This window comes from Halichoerus grypus, chromosome 9 (assembly GCF_964656455.1).
Source record: "Halichoerus grypus chromosome 9, mHalGry1.hap1.1, whole genome shotgun sequence".
Taxonomy (NCBI): Eukaryota; Metazoa; Chordata; class Mammalia; order Carnivora; family Phocidae; genus Halichoerus; species Halichoerus grypus.
The window spans coordinates 95768135-95793902 of NC_135720.1; the positions used below are offsets into that span (position 1 = coordinate 95768135).

Consider the following 25768-nt stretch of genomic DNA (forward strand, 5'->3'; position numbering starts at 1 on the left):
TTTCACTGAAGCCAGGACATCATTAACTATAAGAAGCATCCCAATTCTAGAGGCATAAAGAAGTGAAGACAATAAGCATCTAGAAATTGATGAACTATGATATATCCTCAAATGAGTTTCTTAGAACACTAGTTCTGGGGGAATTGTAATAGATAATTACAAAAGAAGGAGTTGATTAATCTAACAGTTCTGAAAAACACTGGTTTTGAAAATTAAATAGATTTTTGTCCTCACTGCAATACTTTTTTACAAGCTACCTAAGTGTTGTGAGACTCCAGGAAGTGGAAATCCTATTCATGGTTTTAAATGTTCATGACCCAATGCCAAGTATTTTATTTCATCTTATTTCATTTCATTTCACATCCTTTTGATTGTGAAGCAGATCAAAGGACTACTGTTTCCTGGAACATGCTCTGGGAAGAACCATAGTCTAGACTAGATAACCCAGGTTTGGGAATAACCCAGAGAACAGGTGCTTGTTCTATCAACACACAAACCACCTCAGGAATCCACTTTTCACAGCCCCAAATATTTATTCACAGAGAGGGAAAAAAATAAATTTTCACATTTCTTTTTGGAGATTTGCCTTGTGGTGATCAATTCAGCCCCACGATGTTGTTCAAGTCATGTTCAATTATATCACAGTGTTATGCACCAGATTGCAACTGGTACAGAAAAATAAAACTGAGAACTAAAAACTCAAAAACTGACGTGAGAGATAAGACACTGCCACGAGCTCATTCTGCCACAAGTTAAGCTGAATAAGGAGTGAGGCAGGTTATGTATTTTCTAAGGTTTCTCAAAGGGTGTGGGGTTCCATTCTGGGAAGGAGGGAATGGAGGCATAAGCACGTGCTTTAATGCTCTTTGAATTTTAAAAATCTTAATTCAGAGACAGTAAGAACTGGCATCGTAATCTGTCCCTCGCTCTTTATCTACATAGATGAGAAGTTTCTGAGATGAAGGGAGGAAAATATATGCTTAAACAGACTCCACCATGACATCTGGCTGTGCCCCTCTTGTGCAGCATCATTGGCACCTGCATTTTATAAAGTTATTCAAGCCTGATGCCATTTGCCTATGTTCACATATGTGGGAGCTAAACATCACTTTTATGGGGAAAATGGTCATTTTTGTTTCACATTATGTAAAGAACCAAACCATATAACTGTGTCCTTCACTTTTCTAGTTAGTGTTTCATTTTTTACAGAGGCTTCTTTTTACAAAGTTGACAAACATATTTGGAGTCAAGTAGATTACTTTTAATCAAATAAAAAATTTCAATAGCCTATGGAGGGTTACAAACTACACTTGGTAATATTCCCTTTGATTTTTTCCAAGGGTACTTCTCATCCCTCAGTACTTGCTATCATTGAAATATACTTCAGAAAGGAAAAAAACAAATTCCTCCTATTATAACTAATGACAATAGAAATAAATCCAGGGGTACTGGATCTGCCTTCAGCTCAGGTCATGATCCCAGGATCCCGGGATTGAGCCCCACATCGTTGGGCTCCCTGCTTAGTAGGGAATCTGCTTCTCCCTCTCCCCCTCCCTGCCACTTGTGCTCTCTCTCAAATAAATAAATAAATAAATAAGTTTTTTTAAAAAAGAAAGAAATCCAATCTGTCAATACTGAATATTATCTAGACAATGATCAAGTATTCAGACAATTAAATTTTCATTTCTCATCTCAATGATTGGTGGCTTTAAGAGTTATTATATAATACATAAAATATTTTACTTTAACTTCCAACAAACCATAAACACATTATTTTTCCTATGTTAGTAATTCCAACTAAAACACACCAAAATCCACTCATATTGGGTGACTGGGAAAAGATGTTATACTAGTAAGCTATTAAAATTGATGAAGAAATTTTTAAAACATCTGTAACAACTTTGTTCACTTCATTGTTCTCCCTGGGGAATCAACAACAACAAAAGTATCTTAAAAAATTTTTTTAGCTGAGACAAGTATAGAAGTGAGCTCTTAATTTCCCCATTTCTGTTTGAAAATAGTATTTTTCATTCAAAATATTTGCAATATTTATAATAGGATAGAACACAGTGAAGCTTCTTAAAGTTATCTCCCAAATTCAAAAGCACTTGAACATTATGCCTGGAAAAACATTCAGGTACAAAGCTGTTGATTTGATTAGATTAGATTTGGATATGATATGACTTGATCTGATTTGATTTGATTTAGGAGCATAGTAGAAGAACTTTCAGGTTCACCAGAAATATGTAAACTCCATCAGGGCCAATAAATCCAGAGCTATACCTTTCTTTATGAAATAAAAATCTCCAAGTGATGACGCTTTTGATAATTTAGTTCTTACTAAATTAGTAATAAGGAATAGTAGGGAATTGACCCTACTATTCTCCCAAGATTAATCCAAGGGAGAAAAAACAACTTTATATGGTATATGATAACATTTCTGTTATATATGTATATAATATGGTATATAATAAGCACTTCTCTTTCAGCATTTCATGGACTTCTAACAACCCAACAAGTAAGGTATTACTGCCATCACCATTGCACAGAGGACGAAATGGAGGCAATAAGTGAAAGAGCCAGACTGAGCTCCAAGTGCACTGGCTCCAGAGCTCATGTTCATCACGGTAAATGGAATGGTGCCCACATGGGTAAACACACTAGCTCACACATGCCTATTAACAGACTTCAACTGTGATGTTTCTGCTGGCTCAAAAGGACCTGAGTCAATGCCAGGTTTGTTTGCATGCTGTCATAATAATTGGTTGTCTCCATTGTTTTCTTTCTGAGACACTGAGAAAGTTCTGATTTATCCCTAAATATACTTCTGCTCTAGTGTGAATTTTCAGTAGGAAGATATAATGCACCATTACACAAATTTATTTGACCACAGATAGGACACCTTTATTCCTAAGCTTGCAAGATTGCTGGTCCATGGAACACATGTTGAGAAATATTGAAATAAGGGTCAAACCATGTCATAGCCTATTTTGTAGTTTAAGGAGACAAAATTCTCAATAGGCAGAATTTGAATTTCTTGTGGGGAGCTGTAGTCCTTCTGATGGCCAGCTCCCAATCAATCCCATTGTGAATCTATCCATACAACATACAAAGTTTCAATGGAGTCCCAGAGAATGGTTAATTCATCCAATAGTTCTTAACACTTTTAGTGTAGAACCATTTAGAACAGAACTGTCCAATCAAGACATCACTTTGAACAATCTCAAACTAAGAAAACCTTCCAAAAAAGGGGAAAGGAGCAGGGAAGGAGAAGGAGGCAAACCATAAGAGACTCTTAATTATAGAGAACAAAGTGAGGGTTGATGGAGGGGAGGTGGGCAGGGGATGGGTTAAGTGGGTGATGGGCATTAAGGAGGGCACTTGTTGTAATGAGAACTGGGTGTTATATGTAAGTGATGAATCACTAAATTTTACTCTTGAAACCACTATTACACTCTATGTTGTTAACTAACTAGAATTTAAATAAAAACTTGAAACAAACAAACAAAAGAGAAAACCTTCAAGGAAAAAAAATAGGCATGCATTCACCAACTAGCCAGCTTTTGTTGACCTGACACCAGACATAATCATTCCAGTGTGGATGAAGTGAGTCTTCATACACAACAAGGAGTTGCATGGTCTGAACAATGTCCCTCTCAGCTTTCTTTTCTTCCCTTTTTTTCACTTCCTCTCATGCACTCTACTTGTACGCAGGGATAATAGTAAGTTTATGCTTCCTTTTTGTCAGTCCTCACTTAGGATTGTCATCCAGGAAGGGCTCCCCAAAACCCTAGAGTTAACTTTTTTTCATCCTCCACTATCAACATCTTTCTACTCTCCACTGTTACTAACCACACTCTACAAATATTCATTTGGATTGAATGAATTCATATAGATTCAACAAATCCATTTAGGTCATATCTATATGATCGTAGAACTCTTTGTACAATGCCTACTGATATTTCTCTAACTCATGCTCAGCAGATACATTATGGGAATAGTGACTTAACCCAAGGAATGAAATCAGGAATCCAGACAGGGAAGGGAAGAGCTTTCCCAGAAACCAGGAAGGACTCATGGCTCATCTTTCCCACCCCAGATAAAGAATTATATGAACTCCAACTCTCATCCAGGTAACATGGTCAAGGAAAGGAAGATGTTTTGGGGGTGGGAATGCAGTGGAGTTCCTCAACAAAATCATTACCAGTCTTGGCAACTGCCTACCTACCGTAGTTCTACACATAGACCAACCTATGTTGAAAATCATATTAAAAAAAAAAAAGTTGGAAAAAAGTGAGGAGAAAAAAGTTATCCAGAAACATATCTACAAAAAAAAAAAGAACTCATTTTCACTGTACTTTGAGGCAAGTTGATGTATTGAGGTATTTTCTATGTAGTCACCAGGCTAAAAATTAACGTGTTTTTTACCTCTTTCTGTAGTAACTAGTTCAACTCGGTTCACTTCCTGCAAGTATGTCTTATATTTCTGATTTTCTTATATCTCCAGATATTAGGACAACTCTAATACTCAGAAACTTTTGAAAGACCCTCAGTCCTCAAGCTACTATGCCCTAGAAATAAGAAGCTATTTCCTTGCCTTACATCATAAGTGGGTAATGGAACTCTTACAGATCAGCCAAATTTTCCTTATTGCTTTCCTGGAATAAGCTGACAACTATATTACACTAATTCATAGCACTCAGCAATTTTAATTCTCCCAAAGTACTACTAATCATTAGGATTTTTCATTTAAATATCACCACAAAGACTTTCATGCAAACAAATCTCTAGCAGCCAATAAATGACGAATTAGAATTTGACTTCCTTTTCTATACTGAGGTGAGTGACAACCTCATATTCTCTAGAATATAAAATATTCCAGGTTGCAAAAATTAAAGCTTAAAAAGGAAAGGTTAGAAATAATCCAGAGAAAATGTATATAGACACCCAAATGAGTATTTGGCTGACTGGGCCCTTAATAAAAGGGAAAGAGCAATCCTTATAAAGGGAGTGAATTTATTCTTTTCTTAAATAATTCTTCCTCTTTTTTTTTCCCCAGTTGGGGATAAAGATGAAAAAGAAAGCATCCAAAAAATAATAATAATAATTCTTCCAATTGATCCTATAATTAGGTCACTAAAAACCATGAATCCAAGCCACATCTCTAAAGATTTTTATATCTTACTGGTTCTAGGAAAGATCCAAAAGTATATCTAAGCTGATTATTTCATAAAATTAGCTCTGCTTTTTGCTATTTTGAACCTGCGTTGACCAAAGCTAACTGATTCTACTGGAACTCTAGGGACTATTTTTGGGAGATGTTCTAAGATGTCCTGGCTCTGCACTTTAAGTAATTCTGTGGTGGCTTTTCACTTTTCCCAATATCAGTGTGACTTAACCTCTCTCAATCTCAATTTTCTTGTCTTTAAAATGTGGATAATTAGAGTACCCACTACATCAAGCTGCTGTGGGAATTAGATGAGATAAGGTATGAAAGTGCTTATAAGAGCACTTAACCACACATCTCCTCAATACGTGGCAGCTATTATGATCTTTTCTGATACTGGTTATAATTTAGCAAGCTCTTCTACTGCAATTTGAATTGGTATAATAACTCAGGGGATTACATCTCTGGAAAGCAAAGTACATTAAGTGCTTCACGAGAAACCTGTGGATTTACAACTCATCCAAAGGCGAACAACAACCCTGCTGGCTCCCAAGCCACTGGGAGCTTCCAGGCAGCCAGGATGCAAAGCCTGCCTTGCAAAGAGAAAAGGCTGCACTCCCACCACCTGTGAGCACCGCTCAGCTTTGGGCATTTGAACTAGGCCTTGAATACAGTCAACATCTCAACTGGGAAGTCTGTGTGCCTGCGACACCACACATCTGGTGGTTAAACTGCAGCTCTATGAGTTAGAGGTCTGTGATCCTGGAGAGATAAAAGCCTCTTTATACAAGATACCCATTATGGGATGATACCATCTCCTAAAAATGAAAGGGAAAGCCAATACAATGGCATGAAGCTTAAGAGTGTAGGAAATGCAGCAATTTCACGAAGGAGTTTGCGAGGTCACCTGGCAAAATTTGAAGGTATTCCTGTAGTGGAAATTTTGAGGAAATTTATGAATCACCAGAGTGCGCACATCTGCAGTCACTGGCATTTCTCTTAGCCTTGTATGATAATGGGCAGCCCAAAGGCAGCACAACTCTGTTTGGATGAATTCAAAAAATAACTGTGTTTACTTAAAAAAGAAAAACAAGGACAACTAATGATTTGCTTGAGCATTGGGTCACTGAACAACCAATAATCAGAAATAGGAATTTCTATGAAATCATGATCAGTGTAAAGGAACACAACCATTTGTGAAGACAGGACACTTTATCGAATGGACAATGGTGAACTTCAAAGTTCACGTGAAACGTTTACGGAAGGTAACAAGCATTTTGCTAAAGGTTTTTTATTTATATATAACATAATTACAACTCTGAAAGCTCAAAACCCACTATTTTAGTTATTTAAAATTTCTTTAAACGCACATACAAACATACCTGTACAAACACACACACACTTGAGTCAGACAGAGAGAACACTTACTGTCATTTCATTCATGCTGAGAAGCATGGGGTTAGGTGGCAGGGTGCCAAGACGGTGCCTGAAACCTTCTGCCAGAGTCATCCCCCAGAACTGGCTATAGTTCTGGGCTGTCCATCTGCCTTACAAATGAAAGAGAAAAACTGGTACAGGTTATGTAATATCACTTTTATAAATAATGTTTGTTTATATTTCTGAAATTATACAAAGTTGGAACTATTCCTGTAAGCTAGATATTCTTTATATAAAGAATGCATGATTGCTTACTCTAACGGGAAAACTTATGAGACACTCTCCCTAAATTAGGTCTCTTTCAATTATTTTAATGACTTATATGAGGAACCTAAGGCAATGTCAGTGTAGACTAAATAGAAGAATATAAAATCTTTACATATTATAAGGGATTAATTGGCAAAAGGCCAATATATGTAGTTTCTTTTAAATGTCATTAAATGCATTTTAGAAAGAAGCTTGAATGTATAGAAATGCACTTGTAAATAGGGTAATTGTTTTATATATAATTTAGATTTGAAAAGAATTTGACCATGTAAAAGGAAGTATCCATGGAAAACTGAGGATAAAATAGTTATACTTTAAAAAATTACATCAGTGCTAATTAATTATACTGAAATATTTTATTTAAATACTGGAATATTCTACCATATATTAAAGAGTTAATTTGTGTTAAGTGCTCAATAATCTTAGTTATTATTAATGATGATACAAATTCAATTGATGTGAAATTAGATGGTAAAATGTACATATTTTTTAGAGACAGGGTTTGTGTCCTTACATAGGAAAAGAAGCTTTGTTTTCAAAATCTAACATTGACATTTAAATCCAACGAAAAATTTCTGAAGAGATGAGAGTAGATGAGAAAGACGAAAGTGATTTAATCATCGCTTGTTTGAATTATTTACAACTTGAGGACAATATGTCTTCAGTACTTAACTCAAATCTAAACTTAATCCTGTTGTGTTAATGACCAAAACTGCTTATAATGTGATAGACTCTCATGAATGATGGAAGATACAGCTTGATTTTCAATAATATGCCTAGCAAGTTCATGTTTTCTTTTATAAGAATCTGTTAGGTCATAAAACCTTAAGCAACTTGGAGCCACAATTTTAGGAATACAATCTCCATCACCCAAGGAAACCTCTGACGATATTAGATATTGCAGCATATGTAAGAGACCATTAGGACCAGCCTTAGGCAAAACCATGACATCAGTGAAGTATGTTTTTGGTGCCCTACACTAGTAGTTTTCAAACATTCAGATACATTTGTCGTCATTTAATTAATCTCTCAATTTAGTGAGCAGGGATCAATATTTTAAGAAATAAATAGAATACAGGAGAAATAATGGGAAATATTAGAACTTATTGCATGTAGTGAGAGTGAGTACTGTTTTTATATACGTAGGTGTGTGTGTGTAGCATGTATTTGTACAGATATTCATGTGCACATATGTGTGTGTACTAAGTCACAAAGTTAAATGTATGTTTTACTATGACTTATGCTCAAAAAAGTATGAAAGGACTACCACTCTAAACCATCCTCTTTGATCTAGACTCATAACTTTCCCTTTAATCCAATTTAGCACTTACTGAACAGTCTTCATTTATCATATTCTCTCTTAAAATATGGTAATAAGTAAATTTCTCTACCCTCACAGGGTTCATACCCTAAAAAGACGGCAAAGATTATTAGCAGTAGGTCAGGGTATGATCAGAGTAGAGAACTCAAATATAACTCTGCCCAAAGGAGTTGGCATAATTTCGTTACAGAAAGTGACTTTAGTGCTCAGTCTGGAAGGATGAGAATAAGTTTGGTGGACAGATGTGAAAGAAAAGGACAATTATTCTTTTTCTTTCTTTTTTTTTTAAAGGCAACTCAGGAGCAGGTTTGAAACTGGGTAGCACATTTAAGGAAGAGCAGGTAAGTTCAATGCTGAACCCATGAGAGGGCCAAGGGAGACAGAAGCTGGAAAGAGCATAAGAGATGAGGTAGTAAAGAAGCATTTGGGCCACTGTTATGTATGCTAAGGAGTATAAAGGTATTCTACAAGCAATGGAGTATCACTGAGGATTTTTAAGAACATGAACAGCAGAGTCAGAGCCTTGATTTAGAGGGATAACCATGAAAGTATAAAGAATTGGATGCAGTTTGGTCAGACTGGAAACAGAGAGAAAAATCAGGTTATCTCAAATGAGGCTTGATAAAGAAATACACTAGAATATAGCAGAGATGTAGAAAAAATAAATATCTGAAGAAACTATGAATGTGTAAATTATAAGAGACTAGTGACTGAGAGAGAAGAGGAGATAAGAATCAAAACTAATTTCCAATTTTCTGGCTTGGCTAACAAAGCAGAGGGAAAGGCCATTCACCAAGGGCAGGTTGAAGAGGTTAACCTGTCTGGTTTGGGGTATGTTGATTTGAGAAACCGGTAAAAAAAAAAACCAAGGCCAACTTATCCAATAGACTAGGTTTTGAGTTCATAAAAAAAAAAAAAAAAAAAATCAAGTTTAGAGATGTGACAGATTAAAAATGGCCACAAATTATTTGTGACTCTTGGTACCAAGAGGTGGAATCTATTTCCCCAACCTTTGAATGTGGGCAGGGCTAGTGACTTGCTTCACCCAATAAAAGCCAGGAGAATTGATGCTGTGTGTCTTTCAAGCTTAGGCCTACAGGGATGCCCTTTACAACTCTCCCTCATGCCCTCTTAGAACACTCACACTATATGAAGAGGCTAAGGCTAGCCTGCTGGAGACGCGTGGGCCCACCAAAAACCAGCACCAACCACCAGGCATGGGAATGATGCCACCTTAGACAATTCAGCTCCAGTTGAGTCTCCAGATATCTATAGACATCTGAGTAACCCCAAGAGAGATCAGGAAAAGAGCTTCAGCTAAGTCTATCCCAAGTTACTGAAGTAAACCAATGAAAAGCTTATGGTTTTAAGCTATTAAATTCTGGAGTGGTTTGCTGCCCCACAGCAGAAAACTGAAACAGTTATCTATCTCTCTTTGTTCCACTAACATTATTACTTGCTACCAATTTGGCACTTACATACTGCCCTATCATCAGAAATCCTTTCACAAAGGGATGACATGTTGACTCCTCAGCTAGATTGTAAATTCCTGTAAGACAGAAACTATTTATTTCTATCCTCAGCCGTGCCATAAGAGAAACACGTTTCGTTAATATTAATTGGTTGTGTTGAACAATAACACAGGGAATAAATATGCACTGAAGTAGCTTATGTAGAATGAAGAAAGACTTGGATCTAAAACACCATCAAGATGAGAAAAATAAATGTCTTAAAGCAAAGATTGTATATATTTGCGTGTAGGCTATTTTAAAAAGCACTTAGTAAGTATTGAAGGATATGCTTCTATTTTCACACATGAAAACAATTTGAACATCAGGACCAGAATATATCTGAGAGTCAGAACTGTCTTTTAAATTCAAGGCCTCCCCTTGCCTTTTTGTCATCTGGTAAATAATTTTAGTTTCACTCTGTTTCTTCATAAGCTTGTCTCTTTTACTTAACTTTTTTTCCTTTGGGCAAAGGATGTTTCCTTTTGCTCCAAATATCCCTCACTTTTTGTCCTTTTAAGGTCATCGATGTTAGGGGCAAAAGGCAAAATCTGTGCCTCTTAACTTGTCCAGGAGTCATCTCACAGTGAACAAACGATGGCAAGAAAATTCTTCCTTCCAAGGAAGACAACATGCCTACCAGCTTCCGTATTCTTCCGCCTTCAACTATGGTTTCCCGTGGGTTCTGGGACAGTGGAAAAGCAGGCTGCTGAGGGCTTCTTGGACGTATGTGCTCCGTAGGTCAAGCATTTGAATTATTTTAAGAACCTGATTCAGATAATTTCTTATGATGACACATACTCTGATGTTCTTTTAATGATTTAATTATCACTTAGCCACAGAAAATTATAACATATTTTCCCTAGAAATACTTAAAATATCATATTATCACCTAAAATATTGGCTAAACATGTATACACACACAGGAATTGAGCATGGCTTAAGAATATTAATGTGAAAAATATATAACCTTCTCAATTTCATGTCTTCCTAGAAAATACTTTGGGGACATTGAGTGTCCCCACGGTGTTGTAAAATATCTGTCTTATGGTCTTCTATGTGGAAGCAAGTGATACTTTTAATTTTTTAAAATGCATTTCAACATTACATCACTTTTATAGTTACTTGATAATAGATCTTCTTATGTGAAATCTTTTCCAGAATGTGGAAAATGTTACCGAGGTTATACAGAGATTCGATCAATGGCAATGGAGAAATCCTGAGGCAGATAACCAGGCGGGCTATCCCTCTTCCTTTCAGTTCAGTAAAGAAAACCCGTGTTAGCAATGACATCATAATTCCCTCTATGTGATTGGAGAAGCCATCTAATTTATTAATCTGTCAGAGAGCATCAAACCATTATTTCCCATGTTTAAGTGTCAATCAGCTCTATATTTAGTTTATTAGCAAAGTAATGTGCCTCAGCCTGTCTTTTGATTCAACTGTAAATGAAATTGGCTACATAAGTCCTGTCAGTGAAATTGTCTAGATGGACTGGCTATTTGGGGAATCATCAAGATTAAATACTAACCTGTTAGGGTCTGATTCTCCCATGATAGCTGACTGGCTGGGTCAGGGCAGCAGCAGAGGGAGAAAGATGGTTCATATGAAAAAAATCAATTTTGCCTACTTCCTAATTTTGCCTAAATCTTTATGCAAACTAAAGCTCCCTCCCCTGACTCACACCATAACACTGCTCCTTCTGAGACGGTTTAAGACCCTGTTCTATATTTCTTTGTGCATTTTAATTTTTAATTATTTAATATTTACCTCAATGCATTCCTATTTTACATGTCTTTCTACTTCTCTTCCCATTTCTCTCCCACTCTTTCTTTTGAAATAATGGCCATTTTTAGAAGTAAATGATACGAAATACATTGTTTGAAGCCTGAAAACTAACTGGGACTGCCAAAAATGTCTATAAAGCAAGATTTTTCTCACCCATAGTCTCCTTTATTGACATGTTCAATTAGTTCTGGTTGAACAAGGCAGACAAGCTGGGAACATTTCCATTGCTGTCCTGAGCATGTGCTGCAAAGACGTAAAAATTACAAAAGTGGCCTAGCTTTTACGAAGTACATTTACAAAATTAGCAACCAGAATTTCACACTGTTAAGGCATAAAACATATTTTTGATTCATGATAGCCATATACCTATTGGATTCTTGGCAAAATAATAACATATGCATTAGCTACCACTCAATATACTCTTAACTTCTCCTCTAGGCAGTTAATAAATGAAATGACCACACAGTCATTGAAGTTTGAAAACATGAGAAAATTTAGACAGTAGATTCAGTGTATTTGTATTTGGAAACTTTCTGCAGGATAACCATTTGAAGGCAGCCTGTTTTTATATATAGCTACTGTGATCAAAGAAACACAATTTGCCTGTAGTATATCTTGCCTGTTGAATGCTTATAATTAAGAGGTATATTTCATGCAGGCCTGCTGTATGATGAAGGCCACTGTCATGAATAACACGCTATAGCATTAAAAGATATATCCAGGATTAGATTTGTCAACATGCATCAAATATGCTTATATAAAGCTACAGCTATGCGATATCCTATGACTTATGATTCTATCTGTATTTATATATATATGTTTTATTTCACAATACTACTTTTATTTGAAGAAAACATACACAGACAGTAGAATTCAGTTGTGTGCCACTTAAATTCATTACCAGGAGTTGCAGTTTTCTTTAATTACTGATCCTTCTTCATAAGGTTGACCATCTCTGAGGCAACCTGTCAACATAACATGTAAACAAATGAAAATTCTAAATTGAATAATAAAGTGCATTAACATCACAAGTAACCCAAAATTCTGTTTAGTTTCTCAAATATGCAAAAATATTTGGTGTCACTGTGATGAAAATCCACATCTGGTTTGTGTCAAAGTTTACGTACGGAATTTTTCTAAGCTTATTCCATGAGCTTTTATCTTTAAAACTGCATATTATGTCCCAACAGAGGATTTGTAAAGCATGAAAACTTGATTACCACAGAATTAATCACTAACCACACTGAAAAAATAATTTATGTGTTTAAATGGGTGAGCAATAAGACGGTGTTTGGATAAATTTATGGCTTTTCTTGTTTAAAAAATCTAATCAAGTCTCAGAAGTGAATATGACTAATTGTATATGACAGGAGTAAGGAGCTCAAAGTTTTGGACCAAAATGTGAAGCTATCTCATTGAATTCACCTTTTAAAGACAAACTCTATTTTTTTCTTCAGAATTTGGATCAGGAGAAAAATTCATAAAGATTATAGCCATTTGTGTTCCAAATCCAAATGTTTCTCAATTAACTGAAACTAGCTGTTAACTAGTTTACCGGATTATATAAACTACTTAAAAGAGACCAATGGTGTATTATCATTATATGAAAACCATCAATAAGATATGGTGAAAATAGCACCCTGTTTACAAAAGAAATCCATTTCAAAAATATAATTCACACAAATTTAAAATTCACTCTGACTTGGCAAAGGTAGTAAAATTTACTACCTTTACTATTGACTTTGTCATGTGAAAACTTTGATAGAAACATGTAATTGATAGATCACATCAATGGTCTCTATTCAAACAAAATGAATCCTAACTTTTTATTCATACAATCATAGGGAAAAATGTACATGTTTAGAAATCATTCCAAGGGACTTGGTTTAACTCCTAACCACAACGTCACAAAAGCCACTTAGGGAATTTGCTCTCCTCTGATTCTTCAAATAATGGTTTCATAGAAAACTTCACAGCTGCCACTCTTCATCATGTACTGTTTTTAGAGTTCAATATGTTGCTTAATGAATCTAAAATCTCTATGCATTTGCATCTATTTATCTCTTTCCCAGGACTTTTAACATCCCACAATCATAGGAAGAGAAGCAAAAACCACCTTTCTCCTGGACCACAGGCTTCTAGACATAGCAAATTCAGGGAGGGGAAAGATTTAACTTTAAAACAAGTCCAGAGTTTTAATCACTACTCAGTATTAGAGACTTGAAATAAATGAACTTCCACTATAGAACTTAAAGAAACCCTCAAACTTTTATGACCTAGGGGTGACAGAAAATTCATGCAATAACTCAAGTTTTCATAATCAAGGAAAGTACTTTTCTGACTAGTTTTAAAGGACAAGGGAGAAGTCAAAACCAAAGCTGATTTTTAATCATACCTCATAAATATTCCTTGTCCAACATACCAGTTACATAGATAAAGGAAACAGAAATCACAAAAGTCTTAAGGGGAAAAAAAAAAAAAGTCCCTTCTCTGACCTGTACTCTAGCTAATAATTTTGAAGTCAAGAGAATGTTATCACCAGGCCTACCCCAAATCACCAGTACTAAATCTAGTGTTAGCAAAAGTTCCCTTTCTTGGTCATCCTTCCTTAATACCAAATCAGAGTTTACTATGAGAAACTATGTTTATTGTAATCTCACTTGAAAGTTGGCCTCTTTTTTTTTTATTTAAATTCAATTATCCAATATATAGTACATCATTAGTTTTTGATACAATGTTCAACGATTCATTAGTTGTGTATAATACCCAGTGCACATCATATCACATGCCCTCTTTAATGAAAGCCATAATCAGTTCATCTGAGCCTTGTCAAGGGGCTGAAAAAGTAGAGTGTCAACTTCTACATTATATAGAGATAGTCCAATCCTTTTCTATACTCCTGCCTGGTTCCAATGTATCCCTCATTTCCCTATCCAGCATTTAGAGAGGACTTTTAAAATCTCTATTGGGTCACTTCCTGCTTAAAATCCTCGTTATTTCCCATCAAATTTAGAATAAAACCCAACTTCTTCTTATTATGTTAGTCACCATACAGTACTTCATTAGTTTTTGATGTAGTGTTCCATGATTCATTATTTGCGTATAACACCCAGTGTTCATTGCAATACATGCCCTCCTTAATACCCATCACCAGGCTAACCCATCCCCCCCTCCGAAACCCTCAGTTTGTTTCTCAGAGTCCATAATCTCATGGTTCGTCTCCCCCTCTGATTGCACCCCCTTCATTTTTCCCTTCCTTCTCCTAATGTCCTCCATGATATTCCTTATGTTCCACAAATAAGTGAAACCATATGATAATTGACTTTCTCTGCTTGACTTATTTTACTTAGCATAATCCCCTCCAGTTCCATCCATGTCAGTGCAAATGGTGGGTATTCATCCTTTCTGATGGCTGAGTAATATTCCTTTGTATATATGGACCACATCTTCTTTATCCATACATTTGTTGAAGGGCATTTCGGCTCCTTCCACAGTTTGGCTATTGTGGACATTGGTGCTATGAACATTGGAGTGCATGTGCCCCTTCTTAAACCCAACTTCTCATGGTAACCTATGAGGCCTTACTGAAAATGTCTCTGCCCTCATCACTTACCCAGCGTTGAATGGGGTGGGGCTGCCAGAGGAATGAAGGATTTGCATAATAACAGTGAGGAGGGAGAGCAGTGGTTGGATGTAATTTGGAGTTTAAGCAATGAACTTGTTCTCGGACTGAATTTGGGGAATAAGGAGAAAGAGGAATTAAGCATGTCTCACTGGGATTTTGGCTTGAGCCATAGAGGGGCAGCGAATCTATCACTGAAATAAGGAACAGGCTTGTTGGCAAGAAATCAAGAGTTCCGCTCTCATATTTTAGATTTAGATTAAATCTAGGTGAGACATCCTAGTGGATAATGTCAAGTAGAGTAGTTTCTGGAAGTCCAGAGTTAAGTCAAGGCTGGAGAACAAATTTGAGAGACAGTAACATACAATTAAAAGAAAAGCCTTGAGACTAAATAACAGTCCATTTGAGAGACTGTATATAGGTGAGAGAAAGAGGGCCAAGATTGAGCTTAAAACACTCCAGCCAGTAGACATTCAGAAGAGGAAAGGGAAAGAGTTGCCTGTGAGGAAGTAGGGAATTCAGGAGAGAGTAGAGCCTTCGAAGCAAGAGAAGAAAGTATTTCATAAACAGAGATGGTCAACTGTGTAGAGTACAAATGAGAGGTCAAGAAAAGGAGAACAGACATCTGACTGTTGCATTTGGTGATAGGAAAGTCACCGACCCTGCCAAGAGGGATTTTGGCGAAGTAGCAAGGAATGACATCCTGTAGGAATGGGTTGATGAAAGACTTGGAAGTCAGGAAGCAAATGTTTCTTTTAGTTATTTTACCAAAGGAAAAAAAAAAAAAGGAAATGAGACACATGCTGGTTAAGGCCAAGGGAGGGCTTTTTCAAACTTGGGAGCTAGAAAAAACACATTTTGTAAATTGATCACTGATCCAGGAAAGAAGGGGGAGAAATGATGCTTTAGGAAAGAAAGAGAGGGAAAGAGGGAGAGGAGGAGGGAGAAGAGAGAAAAAAGAGAGAGACAGTTATAATGGTGAAGATTAAAAAGACAAGAGAGGACAGGATTCAGAGCTCCAAGAGTGTAAGAATAACCCAGAGGGAGGGAGGTTGAAAATTATGATGATGGAGATGAGAGAATCCCTGGTGGCTTTATTATCTCAATCAAATGTGTATGAAGCACCTCAGAGTGAGTTAATCAAAATGGTTACCCACATAGCATCTCGACAAAAGAAAAAAAAAAGATATTGGCTGTTGAAATTAATAGGATTTTACAACTTAACAGCCATTAATATAAGATAAGGCAAATCAGGTATTTGGAGAGTGAAATAGTTGGCCCATCGATTTTTTTAAAAAGATAGTAATATGATGTCTGTAATTTATTTTAATACTTCATCATAATGCTTTATAATATCTGTGTTGGTCTAAACTTCACTTTAGGAAGACAGTTACTTGCTCAGATCAGGAATCCACATCCCAGAGGTGGTCAGTAGCAATCATTCTGAAACGCCAGACTCCGGGGTAGTTGCTGTAAATGCTTCCATTATCCATCTTTGGATGAACACTAGACTACCAGTATAATGAACGTCAGAAATGGGCTTTAATTGGTAAAGTTAGTGGCTTGTTAATCAACATAATGGATATAAGTAATCAGCTCTTATTGGCTAAATTAATGGTATTCAATTTATATATATTAGCTAAACTATTTAAAAGTCATGCCCCATACTCCCACTCTTACAGCCAAGAGGTTATGTTTCTTTTAAGGTCAAAAGCCTTTCTTCATAGACCTGATGCCCTAGGATTGATCTCTAGAAAGTTCTGTGTCCCAGCCACTGGGTAGTAGGCATTCTCATTCCCTGATGCCCACTGCACAGGTAACAAAATTCTACCTTTGTGTTATTATCACATGTGCCCCCAATAAATTACTCAAGCAAGGTAGATGTGGGAACCTCTAAAGGACAGGGACTTGAGACTTCATGACGCTTACACAGGTTATTGAATTGGTGTATGTCTCCTTACCAATATATATTTTTGTAACTATCAGTGTGTATGGCAGAATTTGGACTGTGACTTATCTTCATTATAATGTGGTTAAGGAGGTTGTGAAGGAGTGAATAACCCTTACCCAATTCAAATGTGTCAGTGGTTTACACACATTTTTTACCAATGTGAACATAAAAGTTCTGCATAATTAAATTAACTGAGGTCTGTTCACAACATATGATATACTAGACTATTCCCTTAAAATCTGCTACACCAAAAGATTTGTCTGGAAAATCCATTCTGGTTCTCTTTTGAACTCTATTACTTGCTTTCAGTATCTGACATTGAAATCCTCCAATTACTAGAAGTTACCATCAGAGATGGAGAGGAAAAAAAACACACAGAAGGAAGTTATTTACCAGTTATGTCCTACTTCCAGTTTATATAAAAGGTACATTTTATTTTTATAACCTTTAAGATGGTGTACATAGTGTTAAGTCCCTGGTTTAAAAAGATCTTGGGACAGTTGCAGTATAAAGAACTAGATAATACCATATAATTAGATAACTGAAAAATAATGTTTAGTAGATCAGTGAATGAACAACTTAGCATCTCAGAAGAAAGTCAGATTATACATGCAAAAATTGGTATAAATAATAACCATTGTGTTTTTAATTTTGTACGATTTTTAATATTGTGTAGTGCTATTTTCTTTCGACCAGCTACTTTCACAAGATAAAACAAAAGAAAACAAATTACCTTCATAAGAGCAATTATAGTCTAATGTGAACTTTTTGCTACTAAATAAAATGATTAATTGCTTCCCTTCATAATGAATGGAATAAAAACTATACCTGGAACATAAGTTCTACCTAAAACATGACCCTAAATTAAAGTCACAGCAAAATTCTAGCTCTCAAGCAAAAATGGACATTGAAGAAGTAGCAATTACTTTTCTAAATGAACTATGTCTCAAATAAGAAAAGCTCAAATGCATTGTAGTGCATCAAAAGCACTACAGCTTATATGTAATATTGAGACTCAACACTCATGAAGCCAACACTATTCCTACTTAACATCTTTCAATAAGTCGTTGTAACAGAATAAAATCTCAAATCCTTAATATAGCCTATACATCCTGGCATAATCTGACCTCTCCTTACCCGTCAAACCTCATTTCATGCACCCCTCCAAGCCCTCTGCTAAACATTACTCTCCAGAAATGTCGGCCACATTCCAGTTCCTGGACCAGGCCAAGCTCCTCTCTCTCTCAGATCTACACATGTCAATTCTCCTTCAGGTCAGCTCACTTCTCCTCACTCCCAGAGTCTCCTTGCTGACACTCCCTTCAGGCTGATGTTCTATTTTACATATTAATGTCACGTTCTGATATTCTCTTACAGCACCCTAAGTGTTTCCTTCCTAGAATTTATCACAATTTGCAACAGCACAATGACTTTGTTAAATATCTTACCTTCTCCCTGGCAACTTGACTGTCACTTCAAAGAGAGTAAGATCTTGTCTTTTTCTTCCCCATTGGTGCCCCAGCACTAAGTACAATGCCTGGCATAGCGAAGATATTCAATGAAAAATTTTTGATGAATGACTAGATTCTCCATTCTTAGTAAAGGATGTGCCACTTTTTAGGATAAAATAAATGTTTGATGTTTCCTGAGCTGTATATTGGTAGAGGCAAAGGTCTGGGATAAATGACAGTTCTGTGGAAATTTTAACCCAATACATACATCTTTTAAGGGGCATTCCCTCAATTTTACAAGCAACGTAACATTATTGAGAATGAAGGCAACAGCATCTGGATTTTGAAATGAGATCTGGATTTTGAAATAAGGACGCCAAATCCTAGTTGATCCTAAATTGTCTTCAACTGAAATTTCTAGTCATCATCACTCATTTACAGTAGTGTTACAGAGCTCTGATCAAACCTGCATTTCTGCTGAGGAGATCTGATGTGATGGGCAATAAAAAAAAATAGGGCTTTATTTAAGTACAGCAAAAGAGTGTTGCTTTGCGTTTTGTTGCAAATCTTAGATGTATTGATTGCTCAGAATCTAGAACCATTCTCCTATAATTAGACCAATGTAGTAAATACCATCATTCTCCTTTTGAATTATTTGTACTTATCCACTCAATCTTTGACTTTTACAATTACTCCATAGGAAGCTTTCCTTTGTTTCAAAGGTTTAAAAAATCCCAGATTAGAAAAATGAAACAAAACAAAAATGCATATGAAAAATCTATTTGGTATTACTTAGGCAGGTAGCTAGCTGACTTAATTTTGCTTTTGCACTGGTTTTAATGGCATTGCTATACCACAAGTTCTAATGCCAGGAGGTCCCTTAGTCATATGACATAATAAGCAAAATGTTAGACAAGTCTGCCAATGATCAGGCCTGTGACTGATGAGATGCCCTAAGAGGTTACACTCAAAAGAGCTTAAGAGTCCTGTTGTCAAAACATTTTACAAAGAAAGAGTTTTAAGGAACCCTTATATACACTGGGTCAGTATTCACAACAGGATCCAGACCGGCATTCATGGCCATCACCCCGGAACTTTTTTGAAGGTTCTAGTATAATACAGGTATCTTGCATCTAAAGCAAAGCACTTTAACAATCCAAGGAAATTTATTCAATCATAATATTCATTTTTCACCTCCTCTTAAGAAAGGAAGGAAGGAAGGTAAGAAGGGAGGAGAGGAAAAGAAAGTTTGACAGATCTTGCAATGAACCAGGCACTCACTTAAACACACTCCCAAAGCCTACCTTCTGGATCCCAAGGCTTTGTGTGAGGAGGCCATTCTTTCTCTTCACGGCAAAATGACTTGTAATCAGGACAGCAATCAGAATTTTCCCTTTCACAGAATTTATCACAGTAACATGATGCATTTGCCTCATAAAAGTGAGTGGCACAGTCATCATCTCTGTCTTCACAACAACCAAAACTTCTACAGTATTGCCCTTTGAAAATGGCTCTCTTGAATCGAGGACCTTCCCAAATTGTGTGATTCCTAGTGAAAGCAGGTCCTGAGTTCACTTCTCTTTGAGAAAAATACTGTTTCTCCATCCAAATTTCTGTAGTAAGATAGGAAAAGATTAAGATCTTATATCCAGTCCACATTTTCTAGACGTCAGATGGGGCTACCACTTTCTGTTATAGCCAATACCCTTGGCTTTGGGGCTTCTCCTTGGAGCCGGAATTCTAATTATCAAGACAACTCAGCCTGAATCCTTTAACAGATTCTTTACTTGACCTGAGCATACTTCTTGTAGTTAAACATTAATCAAGAATTTCAATGTTTGCCCAAGATAATGTAAGTGTTAAAAATAGACCCTTGTCATTCCTTCAAAGTTAAAAATGTATAATATTTTATATCATGCAAAAAATATCCATCACCATAAAATAAATACATAAAATCTTAGGCATAGATGAACTACATTGAATATTGCTTACCTCCCAAAAAAATCTAGATTCTTAAATCAGAAACCTCTCTGGATTACACATGGCCCAAATTATGGCTGCAATAACCACTGGCAAGATGTAGGAAATTGGAAAGTCAAAAACACAATTACTCATTTCACCTACTTGCACTGCAACTAAAATCCAAGCTTTCATGAGGTTGCCTGCTAGGATCTGTCATATCAATAACAGTTGCTCTAAATCATGCCCAGTCACACACCAGTTTGATTTCCCATCTGTACCCCATTTACCTACCAGAAGCATTCTGATTTCAAGGTTTAGGGGAGCCTAATTCATCTAGAAATTCCCTGAGAGTGACCTTAGTTCCTTCCACCTGAGTCCCTAGTTGTCACCAGTGTAGGAATCTGCAGTATCTGAAAGGCATTTTGTAGTCAAGAAAAGTCCATCTCTGTGCTAAAAAACTGCAGGAGGAGGGAGTCATGAAGGAAACCCAAAGGTCAAGATGTCTTTAGTAGAACTGTACATTTACAGTGGATTTTGCTATACTGTGTTTATTCATTAACTACAATAACTCCCTTTGGATTGGGGAGAGGTAACCAGTGAATGATGAATCAGCAAGAGTGGCTGGGTGGCCTAATAGAAAGGATTTGTCTTGACAGTCAGGAAAGCTGGACTCTGGTCCCTGGCTACTATTTAATTGGCTTTATGACTTTGGGTTCACAATTTGCTTCTCTGGTCCTCAGTTATCTTTTCCTATAAAACAAGGGTCTTCTCTAAGGCTGATTCATAATTCCAACTCCCCATAAGTTATCTGATTCACACATCATTGTTTCACTTTCTTGCCCCTTCCTCACTAGCTATAAACCAGCCTAAGTCCCTTTATCTTTTCTGTTTCAAGTTTACACATCTTGGCATCACTCTCCAAAATCATCCTGACTCTCCAATCCCAAAATGGCAAGTAGAGACTTCCTTGCCATTCACTCCCTAAACTACAGCAAAGTGCAGTCAACATTCTCACCACCTATGACCAGTGACCCCCTAACATCCAATTCCCGTACACCTGTGTCCATCATTCTCAGACATGAATCTTCTGCAGCATTTAACACTATATTACAAACTGGAGCCTAAGAGACTAATAGAGCTCAAAATCTTATTTCACCATTGACTAAGAACATGTCTTTGGCTTAATCTCTCAATTTCTTCATCTGTAAAATTTGGATAATAATATTGATTACCACACCAGGTGGGTGGCAAATTTAAATGAGATAATACCCAAAGTACCTGGCACATCGCACGTGCTAAGTAAATGTTACCTACATTAATAAGTGTATTGTCCCCCTAGGAACCCTTTTCTCCTTTAACTTCATTCTTTCCTGATTCTCTTCCCATTCTTTATAAGGCTTTATATCTGCTTAGACTCCCTTTTGTTTTCAGTGATGATTTAAAGTATGTTTTTACCAATATTCTCAATTCTTTTCTTCCCTAGTCCTCATCCCTCATCTTCTCTCAAAAAATCCCAGCACTCAATCAGCCTAAAGGCCATGAGCTATAAGACCTCATGGAAGGTGGACCTCCAAATCCATTATCTCTCTGACCTCAATTTAAACGATTCTACTACTCATCCTGGTCCAGTCATCACAGTAACCTTGCCATTCCTCAACATACTCCTATCTTAGAATGTTTGCACTTGCTCTTCACTCTACCTGAAGCATGCTTTGCAGATACCCATATGGCTCAATTGCTCACCTCTTTCAAGTACTTTTTTCAAATGACACCTTCTCAGAGAGGCCTTGCCCACACTGTCTATCTAAAATGACACTTTCTCTCCAGCCCTATCACTCAATATCACCCTTCTGTGTGATTACCACTAGCATACTATAATTTTATTCATTGATCTTATTTATTTTCTGTATTTTCTCTCCAGAATGTAAGCTCTACAAAATCACAGAATTTTGTTTATTTATAACTTGTCTGTTATCTGTTTTATCTCTAACAATTAGTGCTTGATACATATTAGGCACTCAGTAAATATTTATTCAATAAATGAATGAATCCTACAATTTACATTTTCTGCCCTTGTATCACATCTACTGAGTACTGTTGGAGATGATCCAAGGGCCCATAGCATTGGTACCACTACAGATTTTTGGATTTTTTTCTCAGCTAAGCTCTTGAATGCTGCTCATATTTCTTTAACTCATCTCCATTTCCCCTAGTGGACATTACAAACCTTGCTTTCCTAACTTACTGGAGATCAACACTTTCTAGGGATGACTTTCTCTCAAAGGCTACCAAGAAAACAAAGAGAGCAAATGCTAATCCTACACCTTTCTATCATCAAACCCAAAAACCTATCTATATTTTCAGTCATCTTTCCCATCTTCCTTTCAGACTCATAACATAAAGTGTCATCCTGTTCTCAGGCAATTCTTTCGCCTATGATTTTTAGTCGGCTGCCATTTATCTTATTCCTTCACTTATCTGTTGGTCCCTATACATCAACCTCTCTCTCATCCAATTCCTTCAGTCTGTTAGTAGGATTGTAGTAGATTGTAGATTGTAGTAGACACTGTTTTCACTCTGCCCATATTCCCACCATCCTTGCCATTTTAGGACAAGTTAGCTGAAATTCCCACTATATGAATTAATGGCTAGATCCCACTCCTCCCCCCACCCCCATCCCACTGTATAAGGAGCCAGAAGTTAACACCCTCCCTGTGACCCAGAAGCAACCTTTAAACAATTTAAACAATTTAACCTTTAAACAATTCCTAGAGTTGGTGTGTAAGCACCTTACTCTCCGATGAACTATCTCTGATATCTCTGTATACATAGCCCTCTTCCTAAGGTAAGAGGAGGGGTTCCATAGTCAGAAGAGATTGACAGTGGTTCCTTAACTTTTTCTTGACAGCATAAGGTTAAATACTGCAGTTTCCACAGTCTGGTGAGTGTACGTACCAGAATTACAGTGTTTTTACCAATCTAACTTCTCTAAATTGATAAAAGCTTTCAAATTTCTCTGCAAAGAAACTTCACATTGAAAGAACATATTTCACACAAATTCCACTACTAATGAATTCCTTCAGACCAGTGGTTTCAACAGGGGTGACTTTGCCTCCCAGGAGAAGTTTAACAATCTGAAGATAGTTTTTACTGACCTAACTGGGGAGGTGCCACAAGCATCCAGTGGATAGAGGCTAGGGATGCTGCTAAACATCCCAGAATGCACAGGACAGAACCCACAACAAAGAATTATCTGACCAAAAGTGTCAACAATGACACCACGGATAAACACTGATTTACACACATCACACAAATTAAAAAAAAAAAAAAGAAATCTGAAAAAAATAATCATGCTTACTTGCAATTTGGATTTATATAAATGTCAATTATATGGACCTCCAATAAATGGTTGCTTTGAGATAATAGCTAATGACAGTAATACATATATGCTAGAGGTGTCATTTTGAAAATTTGGGGTTCAGTATATGCCACATTCTTTTCCAACTTGACCATTCTCCTTGGATGAGCTACATTTTAGGTAAGAAAAGTGTCACATTCCTTCTTGTGATTTTTACAACCTCCATTTCACAAAGAACAATGGAGGGGATCAGCACGTTCTGATTTTGCCTTGGGAGGAATGAAATCAACCAAATAACTTTCTTGACACAAGATCTTAGATGCTGTGAAAATGGACTGGACACTGGAAATTTTAGTGATTTTTATAATTGGAAGTTTGCAGGTATATTTAAACAGGTGAAATATAAATTTGAATGGGAGAGGGGAAGAAGGGAAGGGAGAGAGAGAGAACAGAGAGGGGGGGCTTCCTGAAAACACTTTATTTTATTGTTTTAAATTCTGTCATTAGAGATTTATCTCTTTGAATTATGGAGGCTGCAAAAATGTCCTGTGGTAATAAGTGCTCTTTGGTGAAGTAACTTAAATAACATCAACTCACCTTTGAGGGTTTGGGGCTTGATCCCTTCACCTGAATAAGATCTAGGATGGGGACACCTGGGTGGCTCAGTCAGTTAAGGATCTGACTCTTGATTTCAGCTCAGGTCATGATCTCAGAGTCATGGGATTGAGCTCCCCATCAGGCTCTGTGCTCAGCAGGGAGTCTGCTTCTCTTTCTCTCTCTCTCCTTCTCCCTCTGCCCCTCCCCCTGCTCATGCTCTCTCTCTCTCTCTCTCTCTAAAATAAATAATCTTTTTTTTTTTTTTTAAAGAGAGATCTAGGATGGTCTCATGAGGGACTAGTGAGGATGATATATAGACCAGATGGAGCTGAGTCATTCAGATACTGACACTCCCCCCCAAACTGCCCATGACTTACTAACCAAGATCCCGATCAGTTTTTCCTTAATTTCTATGAATATCAATATCCTTCAAAAATCCTTTTTGTAGGACTTTAAACTAATCTGAGTCAGTGTCTGTCATTTGTAACTAAAGAATCATTGAGACAGGATGTTATGTCAGGTTCATAACAAGACAAGGTTATGGACAGGATAGCATTTTCGGTAGATAATTATGCTAGAATAGAGGATGGATTGGATGAGGGTGGGATTGAAGACTGGGAGATCAGTCTGGAAACTATTATAGTAGTCTAAATAGAAGATGGGAACTTGCCCTTGAGAATTCTGAAATAGAAGGTAAATAAGAGACATAGAAAGGAGTTAATACTTGTAAATTATCTAATTGGATGTGAGGACAAAGTAATAGGGGTTGCTTAGCATGAGTTCCAGATTTCTGGTGTAAATGACTAAATAGTAGCATTAGCTATAGAAGAAGCAGTTTAGGGCAAAGTTCAGCTCAGTTTGCAGTTTATTGTTTGATTTTCTGGTGGATTATCCAGATGAAGATGTCTAAGGAGGAACTGGCTTCCATATCTGCTAAACATAGATTTAGAAGTCATCAAAATACAGTTGATGGTAAAAGCCGTGAGAGTGAATGACACTGCCCATCATCAGGCAGGGCTGAAACATGACTCTGTAAGATATCTGAATAGTCTAAATGTGGTTGTAAAGAATTTTATTTTAGAACCTCATGGGTCCTACTAAAGTTTTTTAATCGCTTTTTTTTCATGACCTATAAGAAATTCCTGATGTATTTTTATGAGAGACATCATAGTATATCAGAATGTTTCTTAGCTTTGGATTCAAATCAAAATCAAACTGAAATTCCTTACCAGCCATTGGTCAAGTTAATTATCTTCTTATAAATTTGTTAACTCAAATATCAAAATAGGAATCTTACAGACTTGCTTTGAAGATTACATAAAATGATCTGTAAGAGAGT

The 25768-nt window shown here is 36.5% G+C and overlaps 1 protein-coding gene across 1 annotated transcript in view; it reads right to left on the reverse strand.

The window, feature by feature from the left end:
- TINAG (tubulointerstitial nephritis antigen) overlaps positions 1-20171 on the reverse strand; it is an 87944-nt gene extending 67773 nt beyond the window's left edge. Inside the window, exons 1-4 of the mRNA XM_078054408.1 lie at positions 19817-20171; positions 12390-12453; positions 11642-11731; positions 6596-6710 (exon numbers count right to left, since the gene is read on the reverse strand). Of these exons, the coding sequence (XP_077910534.1) occupies positions 6596-6710; positions 11642-11731; positions 12390-12453; positions 19817-20171 (624 nt within the window). The remainder of the gene's footprint in view (positions 1-6595; positions 6711-11641; positions 11732-12389; positions 12454-19816) is intronic.
- Between the last annotated feature and the right edge of the window lie 5597 nt (positions 20172-25768).